The sequence below is a fragment of the Geotrypetes seraphini genome, chromosome 6 (assembly GCF_902459505.1).
Source record: "Geotrypetes seraphini chromosome 6, aGeoSer1.1, whole genome shotgun sequence".
Classification (NCBI taxonomy): domain Eukaryota; kingdom Metazoa; phylum Chordata; class Amphibia; order Gymnophiona; family Dermophiidae; genus Geotrypetes; species Geotrypetes seraphini.
The window spans coordinates 232,859,309-232,886,328 of NC_047089.1; the positions used below are offsets into that span (position 1 = coordinate 232,859,309).

At 44.2% G+C, this 27,020-nt stretch overlaps 1 protein-coding gene across 2 annotated transcripts in view; it reads left to right on the forward strand.

Annotated features, from left to right (window-relative positions):
• The window catches only part of DOP1B (DOP1 leucine zipper like protein B), a 245,892-nt gene that overhangs the window by 113,534 nt on the left and 105,338 nt on the right, over positions 1-27,020 (forward strand). Inside the window, exons 15-19 of one of the 2 annotated variants that reach the window (XM_033947781.1) lie at positions 2,443-2,711; positions 10,215-10,367; positions 11,180-11,280; positions 14,484-14,674; positions 22,038-23,643. In XM_033947781.1, the coding sequence (XP_033803672.1) occupies positions 2,443-2,711; positions 10,215-10,367; positions 11,180-11,280; positions 14,484-14,674; positions 22,038-23,643 (2,320 nt within the window). The remainder of the gene's footprint in view (positions 1-2,442; positions 2,712-10,214; positions 10,368-11,179; positions 11,281-14,483; positions 14,675-22,037; positions 23,644-27,020) is intronic. The other variant, XM_033947782.1, reaches the window with a different exon arrangement.

A 27,020-nucleotide genomic window follows, 5' to 3' on the forward strand; every position in this document is an offset into this window, starting at 1 on the left:
TTCCCGACAATATCGGGCCAGAAGGGAGCCCAAACCCTCCTGGCCACGGCGACCCCCTAACCCCACCCCGCACTACATTACGGGCAGGAGGGATCCCAGGCCCTCCTGCCCTCGACGCAAACCCCCCTCCCCCCCCAACGACCGCCCCCCCCCAAGAACCTCCGACCGCCCCCCCAGCCGACCCGCGACCCCCCTGGCCGACCCCCACGACCCCCCCACCCCCCTTCCCCGTACCTTTGGTAGTTGGCCGGACAGACGGGAGCCAAACCCGCCTGTCCGGCAGGCAGCCAACGAAGGAATGAGGCCGGATTGGCCCATCCGTCCTAAAGCTCCGCCTACTGGTGGGGCCTAAGGCGCGTGGGCCAATCAGAATAGGCCCTGGAGCCTTAGGTCCCACCTGGGGGCGCGGCCTGAGGCACATGGGCCCAACCCGACCATGTGCCTCAGGCCGCGCCCCCAGGTGGGACCTAAGGCTCCAGGGCCTATTCTGATTGGCCCACGCGCCTTAGGCCCCACCAGTAGGCGGAGCTTTAGGACGGATGGGCCAATCCGGCCTCATTCCTTCGTTGGCTGCCTGCCGGACAGGCGGGTTTGGCTCCCGTCTGTCCGGCCAACTACCAAAGGTACGGGGAAGGGGGGTGGGGGGGTCGTGGGGGTCGGCCAGGGGGGTCGCGGGTCGGCTGGGGGGGCGGTCGGAGGTTCTTGGGGGGGGGCGGTCGTTGGGGGGAGGGGGGTTTGCGTCGAGGGCAGGAGGGCCTGGGATCCCTCCTGCCCGTAATGTAGTGCGGGGTGGGGTTAGGGGGTCGCCGTGGCCAGGAGGGTTTGGGCTCCCTTCTGGCCCAACTACACAAAGGTACGGGGAAGGCGGGTGGGGGTGTCGTGGGGGTCGGCCAGGGGGGTCGCGGGTCGGATGGGGGACGGGCGGAGGTTCTTGGGGGGGGCGGTCATTGGGGGGAGGGGGTTTGCATCGAGGGCAGGAGGGCCTGTGATCCCTCCTGCCCGTAATGTATTGCGGGGTGGGATTAGGGGGTCGCCGTGGCCAGGAGGGTTTGGGCTCCCTCCTGGTCCGATATTGTTGGGGAGTCGGCGGTCCTTCGGGGTGGGGGTGCGAGTGGTCCTGCCGGGGGGGGGATGTATCGGACGTCGGGGGGGGGGGCATCAGGCTTTCAGGATGGGGACAGACCTTCAAGGGGGGACAGGACTTCAAGGGGGGACAGTGCACGGAAAGTCAGGGGGGTGAACGGAGAGTCGGGACAGCGCACGGAAAGTCAGGGCGGGCGAAAGGAGCGTCGGGCATCATGCGCGGTATACCCGTGAGCGCGGTATACAAAAGTTTTTGTACATATCATCGTGATTTCTGCGCGCTATACCCGTGTGCGCGTTTTACACGGGTGCGCGTTATATCCGCGAAAATACGGTAATCCCTGTCTCCAAGAGTACCTCTGCTGAATGCACATTGTGGAACAGTTTGAGGTTTTTTTTTACCCATCAGTGCCATATCTGAGTTCAGCAGGTGCTTGAACCCCCTAGTATTAAGCAAATTCCTTCACTGTGTCCAGGGAGGAGTAATTTGTGGTGTCCCCCCACCCCAGTCCTTCAGAAAAGTGGGATCCTAAATTTTTACCCATAGATAAATGGGTTTGGAAATTGCTCTCCTTGAATGGAATTTGCTGTTTCTCTCCTGGTCTGCAAATTGAGTTTTAGAGAAACTCCCTGTGGAGTTTACCTTGGAAGATCTGATTGGGATTTATTATGCCATGTATTTTGCAGTTGCACAAGCATGCAGGCATTTAAAAATGCAATCTCTGCATGTACTTTTTTTTTTGGGGGGGGGGCCTGCCTACACCCTACCCAAATAGCATCACCTTCCCCCATAAGGAAATATACATATAATATGAACAGTGGGCACACAGATTTAGAGAGAGCAGTTTTCAGAAGAGTGCTTACCTACAGAAAAAGGTATCTTGAAAATTACTCTTTAAATCAGTGTCTCGCAAACTTTACGAGCCGCGGCACACTAAACTTGGGGCTGCGACTCGAGGGCACCTGGAAATACGCAGACGTCACCATGATGTTGACATCCACATATGCGCAGAGGCCCTCCAGACGGGGCCCTGAGCCTCCAGTGGGGGCGGAGGGGGTCCTGAAAAAAAAAAAAAAGGTGCCAGGGAGGACGAGAGATTCCGGGGAGGAGGAGAAGCGCTGGTAGCAGCTGACTGCCTACAGGATGTGCCTCTTGCTGCAAGACACACATCTTTGTAGGAAGTCAGCCGGCGCTGGTGCCTCTCCTTCCTGGAATCTTGCGGCACACCTGAAATCACGTGGGGCGCCCAGTTTGCGATACGCTGCTTTAAATAAATTTAAGCTTGCATCTTAAATATGTAGAAATGGAATTGACTGTATGCGGCTTCCCTTTCTTCTTTCTTTGATTCGTGTGTTGAGGTGGTGCTGATGCCAGCTTTCCACTCTGGTTTAAATCCCTCATGATTTGCTGCTGTGTGAGCGACTGCTACATTCAAAATGTGTCCATCTCCACCATGCTGGAAGTCATCAATCACTCTCAGTCCCTGGCGCTCGTGATGGAAGACCGAGTCAAGCGGTACAAAACCTCTGGCTATAATCCCTTCTCTGGGAAGCTACAGATGATCACCGTTCCTCCCATTGCACCAGGTGTTCTGAAGCTTCTGGCGGAAAAAACGGATTTCTATCAGGTGTCCAAATCCTATAACGGCTTTTCACTTTCTATTATAGCACTGTACACTAGATTCACTGATTTGCTGTGCCTGGACCACCGGCCAGTGAGCTGGTGTTTGTATTCTAAAGCCATCTGCTGCCAGTATCAAAGGTATTCTTACAGTTTTAGTTAATAGTGATCTGAGACCACCAGGGAACTATAGATTAAGATCACCCACAATTGATTCTGAATGATGCTTGCAGTAGCTATCTTTAATCAGCACCTTTCATTTTATACAGCTTACAATAAAAGCATTAGGACCACAAGGGCCCACACGATGCCCAGGAGACTAAACAGCAGGCCACCAGGCGGTAATAATGACAGTCTGGACTGATATATTATAATCCAAATATAAAACCCGACATGGCCATGTTTAGGGAGAGCTTGCATCAGGGACTTAAAACATAACATAACACATACAAAACACTGCAATATGACGCTTACAATACATATCAAGGGATGTGTCTGCTGGTGGACATTAGATCAATATTGTAGTACAGTATGCTCAATGGCCCAGGCTATACATGGATAAAAAGGAAATCAATAGTTTAATACCGATCTGCTATGTAGTAAATAATATCATAAATATATTGAAACAAAATTCTCAGCTCTACTTAAAAAGCACAAAGATACACAAAGTTGCTTTCAACATACTATCCGATTGCTCTTTCATATTTTTGCAGATCTGTAAACTTGACTAGTATACTGTTGATTATTCAGATCACTGCGATGTTAAGTCATCTTAAGTCACTAAAAGCAATATGGCTGTCCAGTGTATTGTGCTCTGCATGCCGAATCGCAATTGTGTATTTTGAAAATCAAACAAGTTGCCAGAAAACCAATAGTTGGAAAGTCCTACCATAATTTGGTTGATAATTCATCATTGGAAGAATGCTAAACTGCTCTCAAGCCTATAAATCATCAAACCTAATTAGTATTCTACACTTACACACACACCTACACCTACATACACACACACCTACACCTACATACGCCTACACCTACACACACACCTACACATCCTAGTACAAGTGAGTATTAACCCCCTTTTTTAACATTATAAATCAAAGAATACTAATATCTATATCTATATCCCAGGACAAGCAGACATCATATTCTCATATATGGGTGGTGTCACCGATGGAGTATTGGTACAGACCGCTTTAAAACTGCATTGCCACTTTAAGTCTTTAGAAAGTTTGCGATAGCCTGAACTATGCGAGTGCCTTCCTGCCCGGTGTAGGGTGCACGGTCCCTCGGTTTCTTAGTTTCCGCGGAGCTAAGAAGTCACTTGTCAATGGTTGTTGATATTTTTTAGCTGCCTTTCCACTCACGCGGCTTGTTTTCTGACTTTTCAGTCAGTATTTGTTTTTCTTTTCGTAAAAAAAAAATTATTTTTTAATTTTTTTTTTTACTTTTTTCTCTTTCGCGGGTTTGGCCTGGCGGGGCCTGTTCCACCTCCACAGCCTGGGACTTCTATTTTGCCGAGGCCATATTTCCCTCAATGTCCCGTCCTCAAACGGGTTTTAAAAAAATGCGGACGCTGTGCTCACCCTATTTCTATCACTGATCTGCACCGCTGGTGTCTCCAGTGTCTGGGGTCCAGCACAGGCTGTTGAACAAACTAAAATCGATGGGATTAGGGGATACATTCACTACATGGGTAGGGGATTGGCTAGATGGTAGGCTTCAAAGGGTGATGGTAAATGGTACCCCCTCCAAAACGTCAGCAGTGATGAGTGGAGTACCTCAGGGCTCCGTCTTAGGGCCGATTCTATTCAATTTATTCATAGGAGATTTGACCCAAGGGCTTAGAGGAAAAGTATCACTGTTTGCCGACGATGCCAAACTATGCAACATAGTAGGCAAAAGCAGTGTGCCTGACTGTATGACGCAGGACCTACGACAGCTGGAACAGTGGTCATCAACTTGGCAGCTAGGCTTCAATGTTAAAAAATGTAAAGTAATGCACCTAGGCAAAAAAAATCCACACAGAACTTACACACTAAATGGTGAAACCTTGTCCAGGACCACGATGGAACGTGATTTAGGAGTGATCATTAGCGATGATATGAAGGCTGCCAATCAAGTAGAGAAGGCTTCGTCCAAGGCAAGACAAACGATGGGCTGCATCCGTAGGGGTTTTGTCAGCAGAAAACCTGAAGTCATAATGCCACTGTACAGATCCATGGTGAGACCTCATCTCGAGTATTGTGTTCAATTCTGGAGACCACACTACCGGAAAGATGTGTTGAGAATTGAGTCGGTTCAGCGAATGGCTACCAGGATGGTCTTGGGGCTCAGGGATCTCACGTATGAAGAAAGGTTAAAAAAACTGCGGATGTACTCACTGGAGGAGCGAAGAGAGAGGGGGGACATGATTGAGACCTTTAAGTATATCACGGGGCTTATAGAGGTGAAAGATGATATCTTCAGTCTTACAGGACCCTCGGTAACCAGAGGACACTCGCTGAAAATCAGGGGAGGGAAATTTCAAGGTGATGCTAGGAAGTACTTCTTCACCGAAAGGGTGGTCGATCATTGGAACGAGCTGCCTCAGCAGGTGATTGAAGCCAACAGCGTATCAGATTTTAAGAGAAAATGGGATATTCATGAGAAAATGGGAGTAAGAATCAGGGAGTGGGTCATTGGTATGGGCAGACTCAATGGGCTATGGCCCTTTTCTGCCGTCAATTTCTATGTTTCTATGTAATCTTGTACCCATTGTTCTTCCCTCCAGAAGCAGACTCTTAAAAACCGTCAGATCCAGCAACGCCTCCTCTTTGGTATCGCTATGGAGGGTGAGTTGACACCATTACCAATGTCTGGGTCCACATCTAAATCAACACCGCAACATACGATGTTGATGGAGCCATCTTCGGTGTCGAACGTTCCAGTGGGTAAGCCAGCTAAGAAGGTTTCCCCCACCCCTTTGGGTCCTCTGGTCAAAATGGCAGTGAGCCAAGTCCTGTCGACCTCAAGGAGACTCAAAAAACACTCGGCTCCGATTTCGGTAAGTGCCTCGACATCGGCTTCCTCATCGCCAGAGCGCAGAGCCGTACCAAAGGTACTGGCGAAAAAGCCAGCGGTACCGGTGCATTCCCTTAAACGGCAAATTAAAGAATTGCTGTAAGATGAGTTACGGGAGCAGTTACAACTTTTACTTCCCATTATGGTGACGCCGGCTTCTCCAGGGCCAGTCAAGTCTGAGCCTTCAACACTGGTACCAACTTTTCGAGAGTCTCCATCGGTGCCGCCTCACCTGGTTAAGGAACTGGTATCGGGGACAGCCCGGCACCGTTCTTCCTCTCAGACATCTCCTGAAACGGTGTCAGTCAGATCAGGCAAGGCTTTAAAGAAATGAAGCATCTCGAGCCTTTGACACCCAGTGCTCGGCACCGACTCCACCAACCCGAGATTCAGACCTGTGGAGTGATTCTGATCAAGAACCCCTTGTATCTAATGATGAGGTCTCTTCAGAAGAGGATTCTCATTTACCATCTTCTCAAGAGCCTACTCAAAAATCTGACAAGTCATCTTTTTCCAGATTTTTAAGGGAAATGTCTGAGACTCTTTCTATCCCCCTTGAAGCTGGCTCCAAGAAATCTAAGCAGTTTTTAGATGCCTTAATCTGTAAAGCTGCCATCTGGTCCTCAGTTCATACTTTCACTTCTCACTACTGTCTGGAGTCTTTTTCCAGATGGGATGTGCACTTTGGCCAATCTGTATTACAAAATTTATTTTCTTAAGGCCAACACTCCCACCATCCCATTTCTGTTAGCTTGGAGGTCACCCATATGTTAGAATATGCTGCCTGCTAGTCCTGGGATAAAGCACAGTTATTTACAATAACAAGTGTTATCTAGGGACAGCAGGCAGATATTCTCACAACCCACCCACCTCCCTGGATTGGCTTCTTAGCTGGTTTATCTTAACTGAGGGACCGCACACCCTACGTCGAGCGGGAAGGCACTCGCGCATGTGCGGTTCGGGCTATCATGAACTTTCTAAAGACTTAAAGTGGCGATGCACTTTTAAAGTGGTCTGTACCGGGGCTCCATCGGTGACATCACCCATACATGAGAATATCTGCCTGCTGTCCCTGGATAACACCTGTTACGGTAAGTAACTAAACTATATGTGTATGTGTGTATATGTATATAAAAGAGTAGATAAGGTAATATCTTTGAATCAGGACTTTTGGGGGACGCACCATGAATATTTTGATAGAAAGGGAGGTAGTATGAATTGATTTTAAATTTAATGAATAAACATGTAAGCGGGTTAAAATTTTTCTAGTCATAATGGACATCAAATCCTTACACACCAGTCTAACTACCGGTTCTATTTATCTATTATTTGTTTTATTTATTTATTTATTCAATTATTTAGCCCATCCTCCCAAAGGAGCCCAGAACGGGATACAAAGTACATCCACAATATAATCGAAACAGGACAGAGATGACATAATTTACAATATAGACATGACGGTAAAACATATACACTAAGCAGCATCTGGTGAGAGTAGGTGGCGTAGGTGCGTTGACGACATGAAGTTATTCAGAATAGTGAAGATGCAGGAGGATTGCGAAGACCTGCAACATAACATAAACATGCTTGAGAAATGGGCTACGACATGGCAAATGAGGTTCAACGTGGATAAGTGTAAGGTGATGCATGTCGGTAACAAAAATCTTATACACGAATACAGGATGTCCGGGGTGGTACTTGGAGAGACCCCCCCAGGAAAGAGACTTATGAGTACTGGTCGACAAGTCAATGAAATCATCTGTGTAATGTGTGGCGGCAGCGAAAAGGGAAAACAGAATGCTAGGAATGATTAAGAAGGGAATTACGAACAGATGGGAGACGATTATCTTGCCGCTGTACCGGGCCATGGTACTCCCTCACCTGGAATACTGCATCCAGCACTGGTCGTGTACATGAAGAAGGGCACAGTACAACTCGAAAGGGTCCAGAGAAGAGCGACTAAAATGGTTAAGGGGCTGGAGGAGTTGCCGTACAGTGAGAGATTAGAGAAACTGGGCCTCTTCTCCCTTGAAAAGAGGAGATTGAGAGGGGACATGATCGAAACATTCAAGATAATGAAGGGAATAGACTTGGTAGATAAAGACAGGTTGTTCACCTTCTCCAAGATAGAGAGAACGAGGGGGCACTCTCTAAAGAAGGGGATAGATTCTATACAAACGTAGGAAGTTCTTCTTTACCCAGAGAGTGGTAGAAAACTGGAATGCTCTTCCGGAGTCTGTCATAGAGGAAAACACCCTCCAGGGATTCAAGACAAAGTTAGACAAGTTCCTGCTGAACCAGAACGTACACAGGTAGGGCTGGTCTCAGAGCACTGGTCTTTGACCTAGGGGCCGCCGCAGGAGCAGACTGCCGGGCACGATGGATCATTGGTCTGACCCGGCATTTCTGGGAGCATGTCCTTAAGGTGCTGGGTTTGTGAAGCTCCAAAGTCCATCTATGTGTAAACTGTACATACTGTACTAGAGCGCTATTGAAACATGACCCATGTCAAGTTTTATTTGGATTTTTTAATTTGTTTGGATTAAAATATGTCAATCTGCCAAAGCATTAGTACCAGACAGGGAGTGTTCAGTAACATAAAACGCTTTGCAAACCAGGATAACTTGTGATTTGTGTAGGTTTTCTTACCTTTCTTTTCCATTTTGACACTGCCAGTAGATGTATTGGGTCTAGCTGGATGGGATGCTGGAAAACAAAGAGCTGGCCTCATAAGAAAGTCGTTACATCTCCTGGAAGAACTACAGTAGCACTACATGAAGGATGATTGTGCGCTTTTTCCCAGAGCCTACAGTTGGGGACAGTGGCATAGTAAGGGGTGAGCGGTGTCCAGGGCAGCAGTGCCCCCCCCCCCCCCCCCCCCCCCCCGTTAAAGCCCCCCACCTCTTTCCCCATACCTTTTTAACTTATCCAGCGTGAGCTGCATGCCCAGGTCAGTATCGGTTCGTCCTTTGATGTCACTTCTTAGGTGCAGGTCCCAGACGTGGTGTCAGAGAGCGCCAATGCCGGGGAAGATAAAAAAGGTACAGGGGAAGGCAAAGGGCGCGGGTACGTTACACAGAGAGGAACGGGGAAGGGATGGAGAGGAGGAGGGGTGCCACACCCTTAGGAAGACCACACTCGGGGCGGACTCCACCCCCCTCCCCACAGTACCCCCCCTTACTGCGCCACTGGTTGGAGAACAGTTACAGTACAGTAGGTTTTAGGTATCTGACAAACAAAAGAGTTTGGGGAGCTGCGGGCGGAGGAGGGAAGCAGCTGCTAGTACATACCCATGAATTCAATCAGATAATTTCAGTGTCTCTTCCATAAAAAGTTTATAATATTTAGAGATCTACTTTATGCATAAGCTGCAGTCAGAATAATGGTTAGTTATTTAAAAGACTTATAGCCCCCTTAATCCTAAATGCCCCCCTTCTCGGAGCTGAAGGGAGTATGACAGAGAGCCACAGATGCTGGGGATAGACTGCTTCTGCTGTGACATTGCTGGCTATTAGTTGTCGAAGTTTCAGTTTTAGGTTTATTAAAATTTCATTTGCCACCCTAGTTTAAAAAAAAACCCCAATATTCTTTCAGAGCAGTTTATGGTTTAAAGATTTTATTAAGAGAAAATACCAATGAGGATCATTGTATACACAAAGTGGAATTATTCCCATACAATAAGCAGTATATAAAGATCCAAAATACCATCAGGATTTGGTATTAATAACTAAATACTTCCCTCTGCAGTAATCAGGTTTTCAGAGCAGCTTATTTAGCATAAAAATATAAAGGTGAAAATTAAAATAGGAGGAGGAAAGAGAGAAGGGGACTCCATTTATAAAGAAGTGAGACACTCAGTGCAGGCATCCCATCGTCCAGCAACCAAGATTTCACAGCAGCCAAAGATATAAGAGTAGGTGAGACATAAACCAAGAGTCCTTTAGTCTCTTTTTGCCTGCCCACAATGCAAAGCGTGTGTTGATGCTTCTTCATCAGTTCCTGCCATAATCGCTGGCTTCTCTGAAACTGCGGTAGAAGGTTTTACAACAGGCCGGCGAAGTAAATGCTCCAAAGCTCGTTCAGTTCCTATGAGCATTGAAGTATTTACCTACCGCGGGTTCATAAATGGAGCCCAGTGTGAATTATGAGATGTATTTTTTGTCTCAAAATGGAAGATAGACATACCTTATGCTGTCTGGCTTCCCATTGCAATGAGGTGGATTTGGCACGGCCAAGGTGATTTAGTGTTCCAGGAAGGTGTTTTTCATATTACAGTCTGTCTTTGTTCTAGTCTAGTTAATTTTAGCTAAGAAACAACCAGCTTTTTATCTTTGCTTTCAGCATTCAGGGCAGTGCCATATGGGCCAAAGAAAATAGCTTCTTTTAAATGTCATGTAAGCAATCTGTAGAGTGGAGAGGGAAAGTCTTGAATTGCTTTCTTCTTCCTCAGAGGGTAGCGCACGTGCTTTGGAATCAGTTAAATAAGGACACACGGGAGCACCATATCACCTGCGTGGAGCTCTTCTACAGGTTGCACTGCCTGGCACCATCTCCTAATATCTGTGAAGAGATTATCTGCCAGGCGCTGCTGGAAAATGATAAGGTAACGTCTCCATTCTTTCTGTGCTACGTTCCCATCAGCATGTTTGCATAAATACTCCTGTTTAAAGAGAAAAAGTTATACCCAGGCACATTGGTGGCTCTTGGAAGTGTGAGGCTTCCTATCTGCTGATTTTTTTTTTATTTTTTTAAGTTCAGGGGGGGTCCAGCATGATTTTTTATATATATCAAGTGTGTATCTTTAAGTTTTATATGAGTTTAATTGATACACTTGTTGTAACATACAAAAATGAATAAAGAATTATAAAATAAAAAAAATATAATGCTTTCAGTTTTCAGTAGTAAAATGGCAGAAATACAGACTTCAGCAGATAAACATAACTCAATAAAATTTGAGCCCTCCCAGGCCCATCCCACCCCAGTGCCCAACCCCACATAGAGAGATGATACAGTGAACAGCAGAGTAATAGGAAAGGGTATGGGGTAAGGTCCACAGCTCACCCCCTCTTCCCAGATCTCCAAGTCTCATAGATATTCAGACTTTATGGTAGGGGAGCGTTTCATGCCAGCTAGTTGCAGTCAATTTGCACATCAATTGGACATAATCTAATCTGTTAAGCAGATACTGTTGCTTAGGTAACCTGGCGTTAGCATGCCTTATCCTATATGTGGCTCCTGTCAATGTCTGATATGTGGCAGGCGCTAAGTATAGAATCAGCCCCCTTGGAGGCAAAGCAACGATCTTAATTATGTGTTGAACAATGGACACTTTTCACCAAAGAGGATATTGCACAACTTTATAACTAGCAAATCAGCACTTGTGTAGTAACTGAGCACTTCTTGTTTTTCTTAAAGGGGACAAGACTAGAAGCTCTGTTTAGATTCTCTATCATCTGGCATTTGACAAGGGAAATTCAAGGCAGCAGAGTCGCATCTCATAATCGATCTTTTGATCGGTAATGCTTTACATTTTATTGTATATGTTTGTTTTTATCCCTCAATATCATAAACGTGTCTATTAGAACATAAAAATGGATTAAAATATTGATTACTATGTTGATCTCGGGAATGATTTCATATTGTGGAAAATTGAATATTTTATTAGGAAGAACAAATTTTTTTAAATGAAGCTGCTCCTGAATATTGCAATATCTTCTGGTTTTAATTTGTTCCTACAGATATTCATACAAAATTCATGCTCTAAAAGAGATTTAGAAATACTGCCGATAGTACTTAAATAAGGTGAGGCTGTATGGGTGAGTTCTAGTAACTTGTGTTAAACACAAGGCCCCGTCACATCTTCATAAGCAGCACAATCACTAGCCAGAGTAAAACAATCTGTGACTTGCAAGATAGTACCGTATTTTCACGCATATAACGCGTGCGTTATACACGATTTTTACAAACCGAGTATAACCATGCGCGTTATATTCGTGAGCGCGTTATCCCTTTTTTTTTTTACATAGTTCCCCCCCCCCCCGACGTCCGATTCACCCCGCAGGACCGCTCGCACCCCCACCCCGAAGGTCCAATCACGCTCGAACACGCACCCCCACCCCGAAGGACCACTCGCACCCCCACAGCCTCCCCACCCCCCCATCATGTAGAAGCTGCCTACCGTCGTCCTGCTGCTTCCTCTGCCTCTGACGTCAGAGAAAGGGCGGGACTGCCGGAAGAGGAAGCAGCGTAGACGCAGGGCTAAGAGAAGGGGCAGGACCGCCGGCAGAGGAAGCAGCAGGACGACGGTAGGCAGCTTCTACATGATGGGGGGGGAGGCTGTGGGAGTGCGAGCGGTCCTTCGGGGTGGGGGTGCGGGTGCGTGTTTGAGCGCGAGTGGTCCTTCGGGGTGGGGGTGCGAGCGGTCCTGCGGGGGGGTGAATCGGACGTCGGGGGGGTGAATCGGACTTCGGGGGGGGCATCAGGCTTTCAGGGTGGGGACAGGACTTCAAGGGGGAGAAGAGAGTCGGGGCGGGCTAAAGGAGAGTCGGGCTGGCCAGAGGAGAGTCGGGGCGGGCTAAAGGAGAGTCGGGCAGCGACGGGAGAGTCGGGGCGGCATGCGCGGTATAGGGGGTGTGCACGGTATATAAAAATTTATTTACATAAATTACAGTTTCCCGCACGCTATACCCGTGTGCGCGTTTTACACGGGTGCGCGGTATAAGTGAAAATACGGTAATTACAGTAATTCTATTCTTGCATATCGTTGGTAAAGTAAAGATTTGAATGTATAATTCCTTTTAACCCAGGGCATTCCAAACCTGTCATGAGGATCCCACAGCCACTCAAGTTTTCAGGATATCTACAATAAATATGCCTGAAACATTTGCTTGTGCTAGATCTCCAGTGCTTGCAGGTTTTTATTGTACATGTCCTTAAAATCCAGTGCAGCAAATACATTTTGTAGAAACAACAACTGGGGCCTCGGTTACAAGTTAAAATCTGATTCCACTGGAACCTATTTTTTTAAATTTACACGTTTTTTTTTTTTCAAGTATTTCTTTACAGTCCTTCGATATAATCTCCCTGCTTTGCAGTGACCAAGTCCCAACGTCCGGGAAGCTTCATTATTCCATCCAAGACACCATTTTTGTTCAGTTGCCTAATGTCTTTGGTACTGGCAGGAAAAAGCTCTTCCAGAGATGCAAAATGATGTCCTTGCATAGGTTGTTTCAACTTTGGAAAAAGGTCGAAGCCTGGTGGACTTATGTCTGGACTGTAGGGAGCATAAGGTAACACCTCCCAGCCATATTTGCGTAGTTTCTCATTGATGACATTCCCTATGTGCGGGCGAGCGTTGTCATGAAGAATGAGTGGCCCAACCAAGAGCAACTGAGGTCAGGTTTTGTGCATTTTCCTGCACATTTTTTGCAAAAAATCACAATAATACACTGCTGTGTATTATAATGATGATGCCTTCATGATCATAAGCAAAAATCATCATTTGTTTGACTTTTGATTGAGCTTGTCAAAATTTTTTTGGTCATGGGGAAGATGGAACTCTCCACTTGTCAATGAAAAACTATGCAAGTACGGCTGGGAGATGTTACCTCATGCTCCCTATAGTCCAGACAAAAGTCTACCAGATTTCGACTTTTTTCCAAAGTTGAAACAACTTGTTGGACATTGTTTTGCATCTCTAGAAGAGCTTTCTTCCACCTGTACCCGAGCCATTCAGCAACTGAACAAAAATGGTGTCTTGGGATGGAATAATGAAGCTTCCTGGGCGTTGGGACTCAGTCATTGCAAAGCAGGGAGACTATATTGAAGGATTGTAAAGAAATACTTGAAAAAAAAAATAAAACATGTAAATTTTAAAAAATAGTGTACATTATTTATGAAATGATCCTCATATCTCTTTTTGGGTTGTTTTTATTTTTGGTGGAAAGCCTTTGTTGCTGTTCCTTCATAGGAGGTTCATGAATAAATTGAGAAGCCTGGGGATGGATCATAAGGTAGTGAAGGGCTTATTTCCCAAACTAGATTAGAAATTGAAGGGCTTATTTCCCAAACCTCTTAAGTCCAGTACATCTAATATGGACTTAGTGGGTTTTGAAAATAAGTCCTTCAGTTGGTTGTCTGAAAGTTGACAAGAGGGGGATGGTAAATGGAATTCATTCAGTAGATAGAAAGGCAAGTAGTGGAGTGACTCGGGAATCAGTCCTGGAGCCAAATCTTTTTGTTGTCTTTGTGAGCAATATTGCCAAAGGATTAGAAGGAAAACGTTTGCCTTTTTTGAAGATGACACAAAAATGACAACAGTATGGGCACCATAGAGGGAGAGGACAACATGAGAAGTGATCTACGAAAATTAGAAGTGTGGGCTAATGCATGGCAGTTAAACTTTAATGTGAAGAAATGAAGAGTGATGTATTTTTTTACCATGGTAAATGATGTAATTAGAGCTTACATTAATGTATATGATTTGTAGATATGTTTGTGAATAGTAACCAAAATATATAGCTATTACATTACCTGCATAACTCATGACACTGTGATTCCTGAGTGGCCTGGTCATCCTCGGACTTAGGAAAGGAAAAAAAAAAACTTCTGCCCATGTACAGCATGCGTACTTTTTCTGTGTCATCATTCAAATAATGTCCTGGAAGTATTGAAAACTGCAAAGAATGTTTCAGCTAATAAGTTGGCATACTATCTGCAGGTCTCTGTTTGTGGTGCTGGATAGCTTGAACTGTTCTGATGGCGCAATTGGTGCGGCAGCTCAAGGCTGGCTTGTACGAGCGCTCTCGCTTAATGATGTCGCACGAATCCTCGAACCAGTGTTGCTGCTGCTTCTCCACCCCAAGACACAGCGCACCTCCATTCACTGCATCAAGCAGAAAAACTCTACAGGTAAGAGGGCTTTTATGGAATGTCCTGATGGCATGGACCAACCCTTCCCTACCTCATCACTCCTCTGTCAAAGTCGGCCAAAGATGTTATGTACATTGTAGGCTGAGGAGGAAAGCGGAAGATGGGAAGCTCTTTACGGGCAACTCTGCTGGTATGCAAAAGGACTAAAGAATTTTGGTTTGGGGGAGGTGTTCAATCTTTAATATTAATCAGAAAATAATATTAAAGATTGAACTAGGCCAGTTACTGGGCAGACTTGCACGGTCTGTGTCTGTGTATGGCCGTTTGGTGGAGGATGGGCAGGGGAGGGCTTCAATGGCTGGGAGGGTGTAGATGGGCTGGAGTAAGTCTTAACAGAGATTTCGGCAGTTGGAACCCAAGCACAGTACCAGGAAAAGCTTTGGATTCTCGCCCAGAAATAGCTAAGAAGAAAAAAAAAAAATTTAAATTGAATCAGGTTGGGCAGACTGGATGGACCATTCGGGTCTTTATCTGCCGTCATCTACTATGTTACTATGTTACTATGTGTTGACCCATAAAGGGATCTGTAATTACCTGGACAACTGCACTGGGAGAAAACAAACTATATGCAAACAAATCTTTTCCAAAGACAGAGAAGTGGCAAAACTAGAGGACATAATATGAGGTTGCAGGGTGGTAGACTTGGGAATACTTTTTCACAGAGAGTGTGGCGAATGCCTGAAATACCCTCCCTGTAGAAGTGGTGTAAATAAAAACAGTGACTGAGTTCACAAATATGTGAGATAGATACAAAGGATCATTAAATAGAAAGAGGACAGGTGGTCACAAAATTCAACAGGTCAACAACTATGACTTCGTTTATGATGTGCAAGAGCGATGCTTAAATCGAAGTCCCAGCAGTGGGAAAGAGAAACTGATGCTGGACGGACTTATAGGGTCTGTGTCCAGTATATGGCAAGACAGATCGGGACAGGCTGGAGTTAATTTTAACAGTGACACCAGCAGCGGGGCAGGAGCAGTACTTAAAGCCCCAGCAGTGAGGAAGTGAAGCTGATGCTGGACGGACTTATAGGGTCTGTGTCTGATATATGGCAAGACAGATCGGGACAGGCTGGAGTTAGCTTTGGCAGTAACACCAACAGTGGGGCTGTGTAGCTGATGCTTGGCAGACTTTTACGGTCTGTATCCGTTTGAGGCAAGATGGATCAGGAACAAGTATGCAAATTTGATCTTGGAGAATGAGATGTACAATGTCAGCGTCTATGAGACAAACTTGGTTTTTTTTGTTACATAGAGCTTTCTGGACCCCAGTTAGATTACAAAAATTAAATAGTTCTTTGTCTAATAGATGCTGGCATTGTAATCTGGATGTAGGGACTTTGGATCATCTTTTGTTTTACTGTCCCCATATCTTAGCCTTTTGGAACTCAATCTGGGATCAAATAAATTGTTTATTGGAAAACCATGTAGCGTTATCTTATGATACTGTGATATTTGGAATGTCTATGAGAAAAAAGAGTCAGATATCGTGTAATAATAAACTTTTAATGATTTTGACTGGAGTTGCCATCCAACATATTACTAATAACTGGAAAGATCATAGTAGGCTTAATTTTAATTTTTGGTGGAATTCAGTATGTCACACATATAGAATGGAAAGATCATTAGCGGTACAGAATGGAAATTATAACAATTTTATTAAAATATGGGAGCCATTAACATCTTTTTGTCATGATTAAATGCCATTTTTCTATTAATTATACACCATTTTGTATTGGGTGGGGGGAGGGTTTCAAGTATATGATCTTAAAATGAATAATGGGCTTTGAGGGAGGGTGGGATAGGTTATAATGATAAGATGTTCAAGTGCTCAGATTAATTGTGTTTATTATGAATTTTTGTACACTTGATGAAAGTTTAAAAATGAATAAAGAATAAAAAAAAAAAAAAAAGGAACAAGTATGCATATCTTAGACCAAATTCATATCGTCTGAGTATAGGTCTTACCTACCTCGGGGGGAGGGGAAGACATCTTATAGGGGAACTTAGCAAGTAAAATGAACAATTACTAGATAGTTGGTTCAAATGAATATGACTGGATGGACCATATGCAGGTCTTATCTGCCCTCATTTGCTATGTTAAAATGTAGTACTTGGAAGAGTGAGCTTCTCTCGGGAAAGTGGGGTGAGTGATTATCAGTAAGCTGCATAGGAGACAGGCTATGAGATTTCAACCATAAGTCCTGCTTTTCCCTGCAGCCTATAGATTGGCTAAGCTTCTTTAGAAATGTCTGACTAGTGAGCTGCAGTTGTCTTTTTTTTTTTTTTCCAATTCTTTATTCATTTTTTATCTTACATCAAGTGTACAATAATACATCAATTGAGTCATACACATCACTTGAAATTCTTTCCTAGTATCACCTACAATATATAAATTAATTCCCTTTCCCACCCACCCTTTCCACAAATATTATAAAACAAACATTTCTCACATATAATAAATTGAAAAAATATAACTATCCCCCCTTTCCCAAAATTATAATTATACTTTTAGTGTAAAAAGGTGTCTAATCATTACAATATGTTATCAATGGCCCCCAAATCTTTTTAAAATTGTTATACTTCCCTTTTTGTATGGCAATTATTCTTTCCATTTTGTATATGTGACATAACGAGTTCCACCAGAAAGTATAATTGAGTCTGGTGTAATCTTTCCAATTTCTGGTGATATGTTGAATGGCAACTCCTGTCATTATTAATAAAAGTTTATTGTTACTAGATGAAATTTGACTTTTTATTCTCATGGACGTCCCAAATAGAATTGTATCATAGGATAGAGCTAGATGGTTTTCTAATAAAGAATTAACTTGAGACCAAATTGAATTCCAAAAGGCCATGATGCAGGGACAAAAATATATTAAATGATCCAGGGTCCCTGCTTCTAGTTCTTTGTAGCACTGTCCTTGCCTTAACACAGTTTGCATTCATTTCAGCTCAGTTCTCCCTATTACATTTCATCTCTCTTCCCTTAACAATCCCTTATCTACAGTGCAGTTGTTCTGGCTCCTGTGCTGTTAGTGTATTCCTCGGACATTCCTTAGGCAGCCAATAAGCTGCAGAGGAGACAGGACCAGTAGGTTATAAGATATCAACCTTAAGTCCTCTTCCCTGCAGCCTATTGTCTGGCTAAGTTTCTTTAGGAATGTTTGACCAATGCTTGTATCGGTTTCCATGCCTCCCCCGGCTTGTATTAATTTCAGCTGTGTTCTCTCTTTTACATTCCATATCTCTTCCCTTAGTGTCTGATAGCGCTATAGAAATAGTAGTAGTAGTAGTAGCCTCCGTTTTCCTCAGAACCCCTTAGCTACACTGTAGGTTTTCTTCCTTAGGCAGCCAATAAGCTGCGGAGGAGACAGGAGCAATAAGTTATGATGCATCATCCTTTGCTTAGGAAGAGGCACTGTGGATCAATTTGGAAAGAGGGAAAGTTCAATATATTTGCATTGATATGATATATACAGGCCTCCTTCACAGATGGAAGAAGTGGAAAGAACAGTAGACATTCAGAATATATCTAAAAAAATGGGAAGTTTTACTAATAGGTGATTTTAACATGCCGGATGTTGATTGGGATATCTCTATAGCAGGGTCTTCTAGAAGTAGGGAGATCCTGAATTCTCTACAAGGAGAGCTGTTCCAGCAGTTGGTAATGGAACCCACACAAGATGGGATCATACTGGATAGTGCTAACAAATGGGGAAAGTGTTTGTGATGTTACAGTGGATGATCATCTGGCATCCAGTGATCACTGTGTGGTAAGGTTTAATATTAAGATGGGTATAGAGAGGGCTCATTCAAATGCAAAGGTTCTAGACTTTAAAAAAAAACTACCTTTGTTCGGATGGGGGTTTATGTCAAGGAATTGTCTGGATAGGAACATCTGGAAGGAGTGTAAATGCAGTGGACAAAACTGAATGGAGTAATTGTAAGGGAGACAAATCTTTTTGTGAGGCAAGTAAGTAAAAGTAAGAGGAAAAGAAGGCCGCTTTGGTTCTTAAAAGTAGTAGCTGAGAAGGTAAGGAATAAGAGGTTAGTTTCATAAACTATAAAAGATCACAGAAAGAGGAAGACGGGCAAAAATATCTGGAAAAGTTAAGAGAATCTGGTTGTGTAGTCAGAAAAGCAAAGATGCAAATGGAAGAAAAAATAGCTGACATGGTAAAATGGGGAGACAAGACATTTTTTAGATATATTAGTGATAGGAAGAAGTTCAAAAGTGGCAATGTGAGATTCAAAGGTGAAGGGCAGAAATATGTACAAGCTGATAAAGAAAAGGCTAAATTGCTTAACAGATATTTCTGTTCTGTGTTCACGGCTGAAGCGCCGGGAGTGGGACTGCAGAAGATAAACATGAATAGGGATGTAGGCGTGGTAGACCCTGATCGATTTTCAGAGGGTTGTGTTCATGAAGAGCTAGCTAAAATAAAGGTAGACAAAGTGATGGGGCCGGATGGTGTACATCCAAGGGTGCTGAAGGTACTTAGGGAAGTTCTGGTAGCTCTGCTGACTGACCTTTTCAACAAGTCTCGAGTCGGGAGTGGTACCAGAGGACTAGAGAAGGGCGGATGTGGTCCCTCTCCACAAAAGTGGAAGTAAGGAAGAAGTAAGGAATTACAGGCTGGTAAGTCTGATTTCTATGGTAAACAAATTAATTGAAACACTTTTAAAAATGAGAATGGTGAAGTTTCTGGAATCCTGTGGATTACAGGACCGGAGGCAACATGTATTCTCTAGAGGGAGGTCTTGTCAGCCAAATCTGATCAATTTCTTTGGGTGACCAGAGAATTGGATAGAGGGAGTGCGCTAGATGTGGTGTATTTAGATTTTAGCAAAGCCATTGATAGTGTTTGACACAGACTTCTAATAAATATATTGAGTGCCCTCGGGATGGGTTTCAAAGTGACTGGCTGGGTCAAGAACTGGTTGAGTGAAAGCGACAGAGGGTAGTGATCAATGGAGATCACTCTGGGCTCCTTTTACAAAGCCGCGCTAGTGGTTTTATTGCACACACCGGATTAGCGCGCACTATAGTGCACGCTAGCCGTAAATCTACCGCCTACTCAAAAGGAGGTGGTTGCGGCTAGCACATGCGGCAATTTAAAGTGCGCTATTCCGCGCGTTAAGGCCCTAGTGTGGCTTTGTAAAAGGAGATCTCTGAGGAAAGGGATGTTCCCAGTGGTGTGCCTCAAGGTTCTGTTCTTGGATCTGTTCTTTTTAACATTTTTATAAACGATATTGCTGCAGGTAATATTTGCCTATTTGCGGATGATACCAAAATCTGCAATAGAGTAGACACGCTGGATGGTGTGAATAACATTAAGAAAGACCTGGGGAAGCTTGAAGAATGATCTGAAATTTGGCAGCTAAAATTTAATGTTAAGAAATGCGAGGTCATGCATTTGGGTTGCAAAAACCCAAGGGAACAGTACGGTTTAGGGGGTGAAGAACTTATGTTCACGACAGAAGAGCGGGACTTGGGTTTGATTGTATATGATGATCTTAAGGTGGCCAAACAGGTTGAAAAGGTGAAGATGAAAGCTAGAAGAATGCTAGGGTGCATAGGAAAGAGGTATTGATGCCCCTGTATAAGACTGGTGAGAGCTCATTTAGAATATTGCGTATAATTCTGGAGACTGCACCTTCAAAAATATATAAAAAGGATGGAGTCGATCCAGAAGAAGGCTACTAAAATGATGCATGATCTTTGTCATAAGGCATATAGGGACAGACTTGAAGATCTCAATCTGTATACTTTGGAGGAAAGGTGGGAGAGGGGAGATATGATAGAGATGTTTAAATACCTACGTGATGTAAATGCGCATGAGTTGAGTCTCTTTCATTTGAAAGGAAGCTCTGGAATGAGAGGGCATAGGATGAAGTTAAGAGGTGATAGGCTCAGGAGTAATCTAAGGAAATACATTTTTACAGAAAGGGTGGTAGTTGCCTGGAACAGTCTCCCGGAAGAGGTGGTGGAGACAGAGACTGTCTGAATTCAAGAAAGCCTGAGATAGGTACGTGGGGTCTTGTAGAGAGAGGAAGAGATCATAATTACTGTGAAATGGGCAGATTGGATGGGCCATTTGGCCTTTATCTGCCATTATGTTTCTATGTTAATCTTTAGCTCTGTTTTTCCCTTCAGCCTATTGACTGGCTACGTTTCCTTGTCTGACCAATGGGCTGCAGGGGGAGGCGGGAACATATTTAAAAATCCCCTGTTTTACCCTCCCCCACCCCAATGAAGTTTTCCCAAACTCCAGACCTAGTTAAATCACTTTCTTTCACCAAAAACTGTAGACTGACCCCATTTCATCAAAATCCTTAGAGCTGTTTTTAAGATCAGTCAGAGCTTTCTAACTTTCTAGTATAGGATATACTATATATTAGTTCTTCAATAATTTTGGCAATGTTTATTCCCGGCCTTGTTGTTGTACCCTATTTTATTTGAGGCAGCCTGGTAGCTAGGGATTCTAAATTGTAAAAATACCTTATTGTGCTTGTTTTTGAAGAAACAAAGTTACATATCTGTAGCAGGTATTCTCTGAGACCATCAGGAAAAATATTCTTACATACCTGACTTTTTCCCGTTGAAGTTACATTTTATAAGTTATATACTAGAGTGACTGGGTCCCGCATGACAGCAGCAGGCAGGAAGGTATGCGCATGCAAGGCGCAACTTTCTAAAAGGTTGTATTAAATAAGCTAGTGAACGTTCCCATGCAAACTCCATTGAATGGTGTTCTCTTAGGCTTCCACGGCTGGAGTCATGATTGTAGCAGGTTTCCAGGTCTTGCCGCGTCTGTGTAGAAAGAACCGATGTTTCAGCCATCATGCTGTGACTTTCTTCAGCCACAGCATGAAGGCTGAAACATTGGTTCTTTCTACACAGACACGGCAAGACCCATAAACTGCTACAGTGCATTGAATCGGGTCGCCCAGATGTAAGAATTTTTAATCTGCTGTCCTGGAGAGCATCTGTTAACAGGTAATTAACTTTGTTTTATTTAAATAATGCTACCAAGTGTACACAGTGCTGACTCCTTATAAAACTTGTCTGAGAAAAGTCTAATACTCTCTTAAATACTTAGTAATACCCTCAACAGTCATAGAAGCCTGTGATATTAAAATATCTCAGGTTATGAGTTATCACATGACGGTACCGAGGATAAGTACGTTAGTTGTGTTTTTGTTGTAAATCACCAACTAAAGCTTCATTGGTTAGATAATGTTTCACTAAATCTCTCAAATAGTTTGCTGTGTGGAAAAAGTCCAGTTTGTATGCTGAGTTCTTATTTATTTTTATTTTTTTTCTTAATTTCTCGAGGAGACATCAACCAATGGCTCAGAAGAAAGAAAACCTGTTTGAAAGATTCTGCTGGAGCTACTGAGATGCATGAAGGTGGTTCTGAAATGCTTCTAGTGAACCAGATTACCACAGTGGACAGGGAAGCCATTTGGGCTGAAGTTGAAAAGGATCCAGAGAAGCTGAATACTGAGTGGGCAGCAGAGACTGGCTCTTCTCATCGTGTGGATCCTGTACATTACACAGAAGAGGATGAAGATAATAGTGATCATACAGAATCGGCAGATACGAGTACAGGCCATGGAGACAGCGAAAACACTTCTTCCTTCTCTCCACACAACTTTGACCCACAGGAGAAAAGCAATGAGGAGAACTATGAGGAAACAGCCAGTGACCAAAGAAACCTGAAATGCACAAGCCTACCTCTCCATGATGATGCTAGGCTCACTTCGTTGCTGAATCTTGTACGCACTGATTCAGAGAAAACTCAGGTCTCTGAATCTCTCTCAAGTGATGAGGAGATAGATTTAGAACTGAAAGCAATCCAGACTACACGACTGCTGAAGCTGCAGAAGGAGAGGCAAGAAATGATCGAGGCATTGTTTAAGCATATCTTATTGTACCTGCAGCCTTACGATTCCAAGAGGGTTTTGTATGCCTTCTCCGTGCTTGAAGCAGTGCTTAAAACAAATCCCAAGGAGTTTATTGAGGCAGTGGCAGAAGCTAGTATGGACACCAGTTCTACTGCTCACTTGAATTTAATTTACAACCTACTGGCTCGTCATCAGGAAGCCCTTGTGGGCCAAAGTTTTTATGGAAAGCTTCAGATGCAATCTCCCACCATATGCCCCCATTCTTTATTGATAGAACTGCTAACCTATCTCTGTCTGAGCTTCTTAAGGTCTTACTATTCCTACTATTTGAAGGTAACTCATAGAGATATGCTTGGCAACAGAGATGTCCAAGTCAAGAGTGTAGAAGTCTTAATCCGGATAATGTCTCAACTGACAGTGATGGCAAAGCCAGCAGAAGGCAAGAATGTTGAATTTATTCATAGTTTACTAGAGCGGTGCAAAGTTCAAGAGTTCATCCTCCTTTCCCTGTCAGCTTCCATGCACATCAGTCAAAAAAAGTATGAAGCAATGGCAGGTGAGAAGGCCAGTGACACCTTTGAAGGAAATCTTTTTGAAGAGAGCATCATCAATTTTGGTCAGGATCAGATCTGGAGTGAGCATCCTCTTCAAATTGAGCTGTTAAAACTTTTGCAGATCTTGATTGTTCTAGAACACCATCTTGGACAGTTGCATGTGGAGGAGGAGAGCCAAATTGCTCTCTTCAAAGAGTGGCAGCAAACCCTGAATTTCCAGAAATCTATCAACGCTATGCAGTACGTGCAGTCACACCCAATAACTTCTCAGGGATTATTTGTCTCGGCCATAGCTAGAGCACTCCGGCCAGAATATGGCTATGGGATGCATCCTCCTTGGGTTGCCTTAGTCACATCTTCCTTACCCTACTTCCGGAAATCTTTAGGGTGGGCTGTTGCACCTTTTATTGTTCAGATATGTAAGAACTTGGATGAACTGGCCAAGCAGTATGAAAATGAGTCTGTGAAGCTGGAAGTAAGGTAAGTTATAGTCCCTCTGCTGGTTAACTTTTCTTGCCCAAGTACAGATAAACCTCTTATACACAAATAATAAGGTCCTCAAACACTCTTGGGTGTGAATTTGGAATGCATTCTGCTTATACTGTAGTGTATTGCAAACATGTATTTACTTGGCTGCTTTTGAAAGTGGGATGGAACATATTAAATGGTTTATTAAAGGGAATTTATCTATAAAGAAGACAGGTGAATTAGCACAGTTTTTAAATGGAAATGTTAAAATTGATTAAGTACCATATATACTCAAATATGTTGATCCAAATATAAGTTGAGACCCCCTTTCCCCCCAAAAGGAGGAAAAATGGTTGACTCAAATATAAGTCAGGTGGCTTAATATTCAAGTGCCCTGCCCTGTCAGGCTCTGCACCCAGCTCCCTTCTTGCCAGACACTAAACTAAACTAAACCTTAGGTTTGTATACCGCATCATCTCTACATTCGTAAAGCTCGACACGGTTAAGAGTTAAAGGTAGAAAGGAACTCCAGTGGAGGGAAGAGGCAAAATGAAGAGAAAATTTAGAGGACTAGAATAACCAGAGAGGGAGGAGGAGTTACATTTTTGAGAATAACCAGGTTTTTAGATGTTTATGGAAGAGTTGGAGGGAGCTCAGATTCCTAAGAGGGGAGGTAAGGTTGTTCCAGAGCTGAGTGATTCTGAAAGAGAGGGAAGAACCTAGTTTTCCTACAAGGGAAACGCCTTTTAGAGAGGGAAAGGAAAGTTTCAGTTTTTGGGTGGATCTGGCGGAATTGGGGTTAGAGGAGTTCCAAGAAAGAGGAATGAAGGGAGGGAGGATACCGTGTAGGATCTTGAAAGTGAGGCAGGCACATTTGAAGTGGACTCTGGAGATTATCGGAAGCCAGTGGAGCTTGGACAAAAGCGGTGAGACGTGGTCGAATTTGCTTTTTTGCGAAGATAAGCTTAGCAGCGGTATTCTGAATCCGCTGGAGTCTTTGAAGGTTTTTCTTTGTTAGGCTAAGGTAGATAGAGTTGCAGTAGTCCAGTCTGGAAAGGATGGTGGATTGGACAAGGATGGCAAAGTGTTTTTGATGGAAACAGGATCTCACTTTTCTCAGCATGTGAAGGCTAAAGAAACATTTTTTTTACGAGGGAGTTGAGGTGATCTTTGAAGGAGAGTGTAGAGTCAATGATGACTCCCAGAACTTTACTAGAATATTCAAGATGCAGAGTGGGGCCAGAGGACAGTGGGATGGAGGTGGGCAGTTGGTCCAATTTTGGGCCGAGCCAGAGAAGTTTTGTTTTAGATTCGTTCAGTTTCATCTGCACAGTGTGGGCCCAGGATTGAAGGTTCGATATACATGAGGATATGTTCGCCGAGAGGTTGGTGAGGTTCCGGTCGGTCTCGAGGAGGACAAAGATGTCGTCTGCGTAAGTGTAGAGTGTTTCAAGGGGGGAGAGATGGAGGAGTTTAAGGGAGGACATATAAATGTTGAAAAGGATAGGAGAGAGAGGTGAGCCTTGCAGGACTCCACAGATCGGGTTCCAGGGGGAGGAAGAAGTGCCCTTCATGTTGACTATGTAGGAGCGGGAGTGTAAGAACTTCGAGAACCAGTCAAGGACTGTGGAGTTTATGCCTAACTCGATGAGTTGGTAAATTAGAATATCATGATGGACGACATCAAAAGCTGCAGAGAGGTCGAATTGAAGAAGGATGGCGAACTTGTTGCGAGAATGGAGATATTGAACTTTTGAGATTAAGGAGGTCAGAAGGGATTCGGTGCTGAAATTGGGACGGAAGCCGTATTGGTAGGGTTGAAGAATGGTGAATTTCTCAAGGTAGGAAGATAGTTGAGTGGATATGATGGACTCTAGCATCTTGGTAAGAAGGGGAATGTTAGCTATTGGACGGTAGCTCGCTGGTGTAGAAGGGTCAAGCTCCAAGCATCCTTCCCTCCCTCCCCTGTCAGGCATAGCACCCTTCCTTCCCTCCCCTTCAGACTCTGCAAACAGGTTCTGCACCCTGCCCACTCCTTCCTGCCCTAGCCTCATACCTCTACTGCTGATCCCCAGTGGAGGTGCAGTGGGCAGGAGCAAACTTTGTGAGTTTCTGCCTCGCTGCTAACTGGCTGTTGCGAGTTTCTTCATCCATTGAGCAGCATGAGCAGGTGTGCGATTTGGCGCTGCTGTTTGGTGCTGAGCGACTTCCTTACTGGCTCCCGCGAGTTCATAAGAACATAAGAATTTCCACTGCTGGGTCAGACCAGTGGTCCATCGTGCCCAGCAGTCCGCTCACGCGGCGGCCCCTAGATCAAAGACCAGTGCCCTAACTAAGACTAGCCCTACCTGCGTACGTTCCGGTTCAGCAGGAACTTGTCTAACTTTGTCTTGAATCCCTGGAGGGTGTTTTCTCCTATAACAGCCTCAGGAAGAGCGTTCCGGCTTTCCACCACTTCCTTACGTTTGAACAGAATCTATCCCTTTTTAACTTTAGAGAGTGCCCCCTCATTCTCTCTACCTTGGAGAGAGTGAACAACCTGTCTTTATCTACGAAGTCTATTCCCTTCATTATTTTGAATGTTTCAATCATGTCTGTACGGCAACTCCTCCAGCCCCTTAATCATTTTAGTCGCTCTTCTCTGGACCCTTTCGAGTAGTTCCATGTCCTCCTTCATGTATGGCGACCAGTGCTGGACACAGTATTCCAGGTGAGGGCGTACCATGGCCCGGTACAGTGTCATGATAACCTTCTCTGATCTGTTCGTGATCCCCTTCTTAATCGTTCCTAGCATTCTGTTCGCCCTTTTCACCACTGCCGCACATTGCGCTGTTGGCTTCATTGACTTGTCAACCAGTACTCCCAAGTCCCTTTCCTGGGTGGTCTCTCCAAGTACCGCACCGGACATCCTGTAGGCGTGTATAAGATTTTTGTTACTGACATGCATCACCTTACACTTATCCACATTAAACTCATTTGCCATGTCGTGGCCCATTTCTCGAGCGTGTTTGTCACGTTGCAGGTTTTCCCAATCCCCCTGCATCTTCACTACTCTGAATAACATAGTAACATAGTAGATGACGGCAGATAAAGACCCGAATGGTCCATCCAGTCTGCCCAACCTTATTCAATTTAATTTTTTTTTCCTAGCTATTTCTGGGCAAGAATCCAAAGCTCTACCCGGTACTGTGCTTGGGTTCCAACTGCCGAAATCTCTGTTAAAACCTACTCCAGCCCATCTACACCCTCCCAGCCATTGAAGCCCTCTCCAGCCTATCCTCCCCCAAACGGCCATATACAGACAGGCTATATATAAATTCGTATCATCTGCAAATTTAATCACCTCACTCGTCGTACCAATTTCCAGGTCATTTATGTTGAAGAGCACG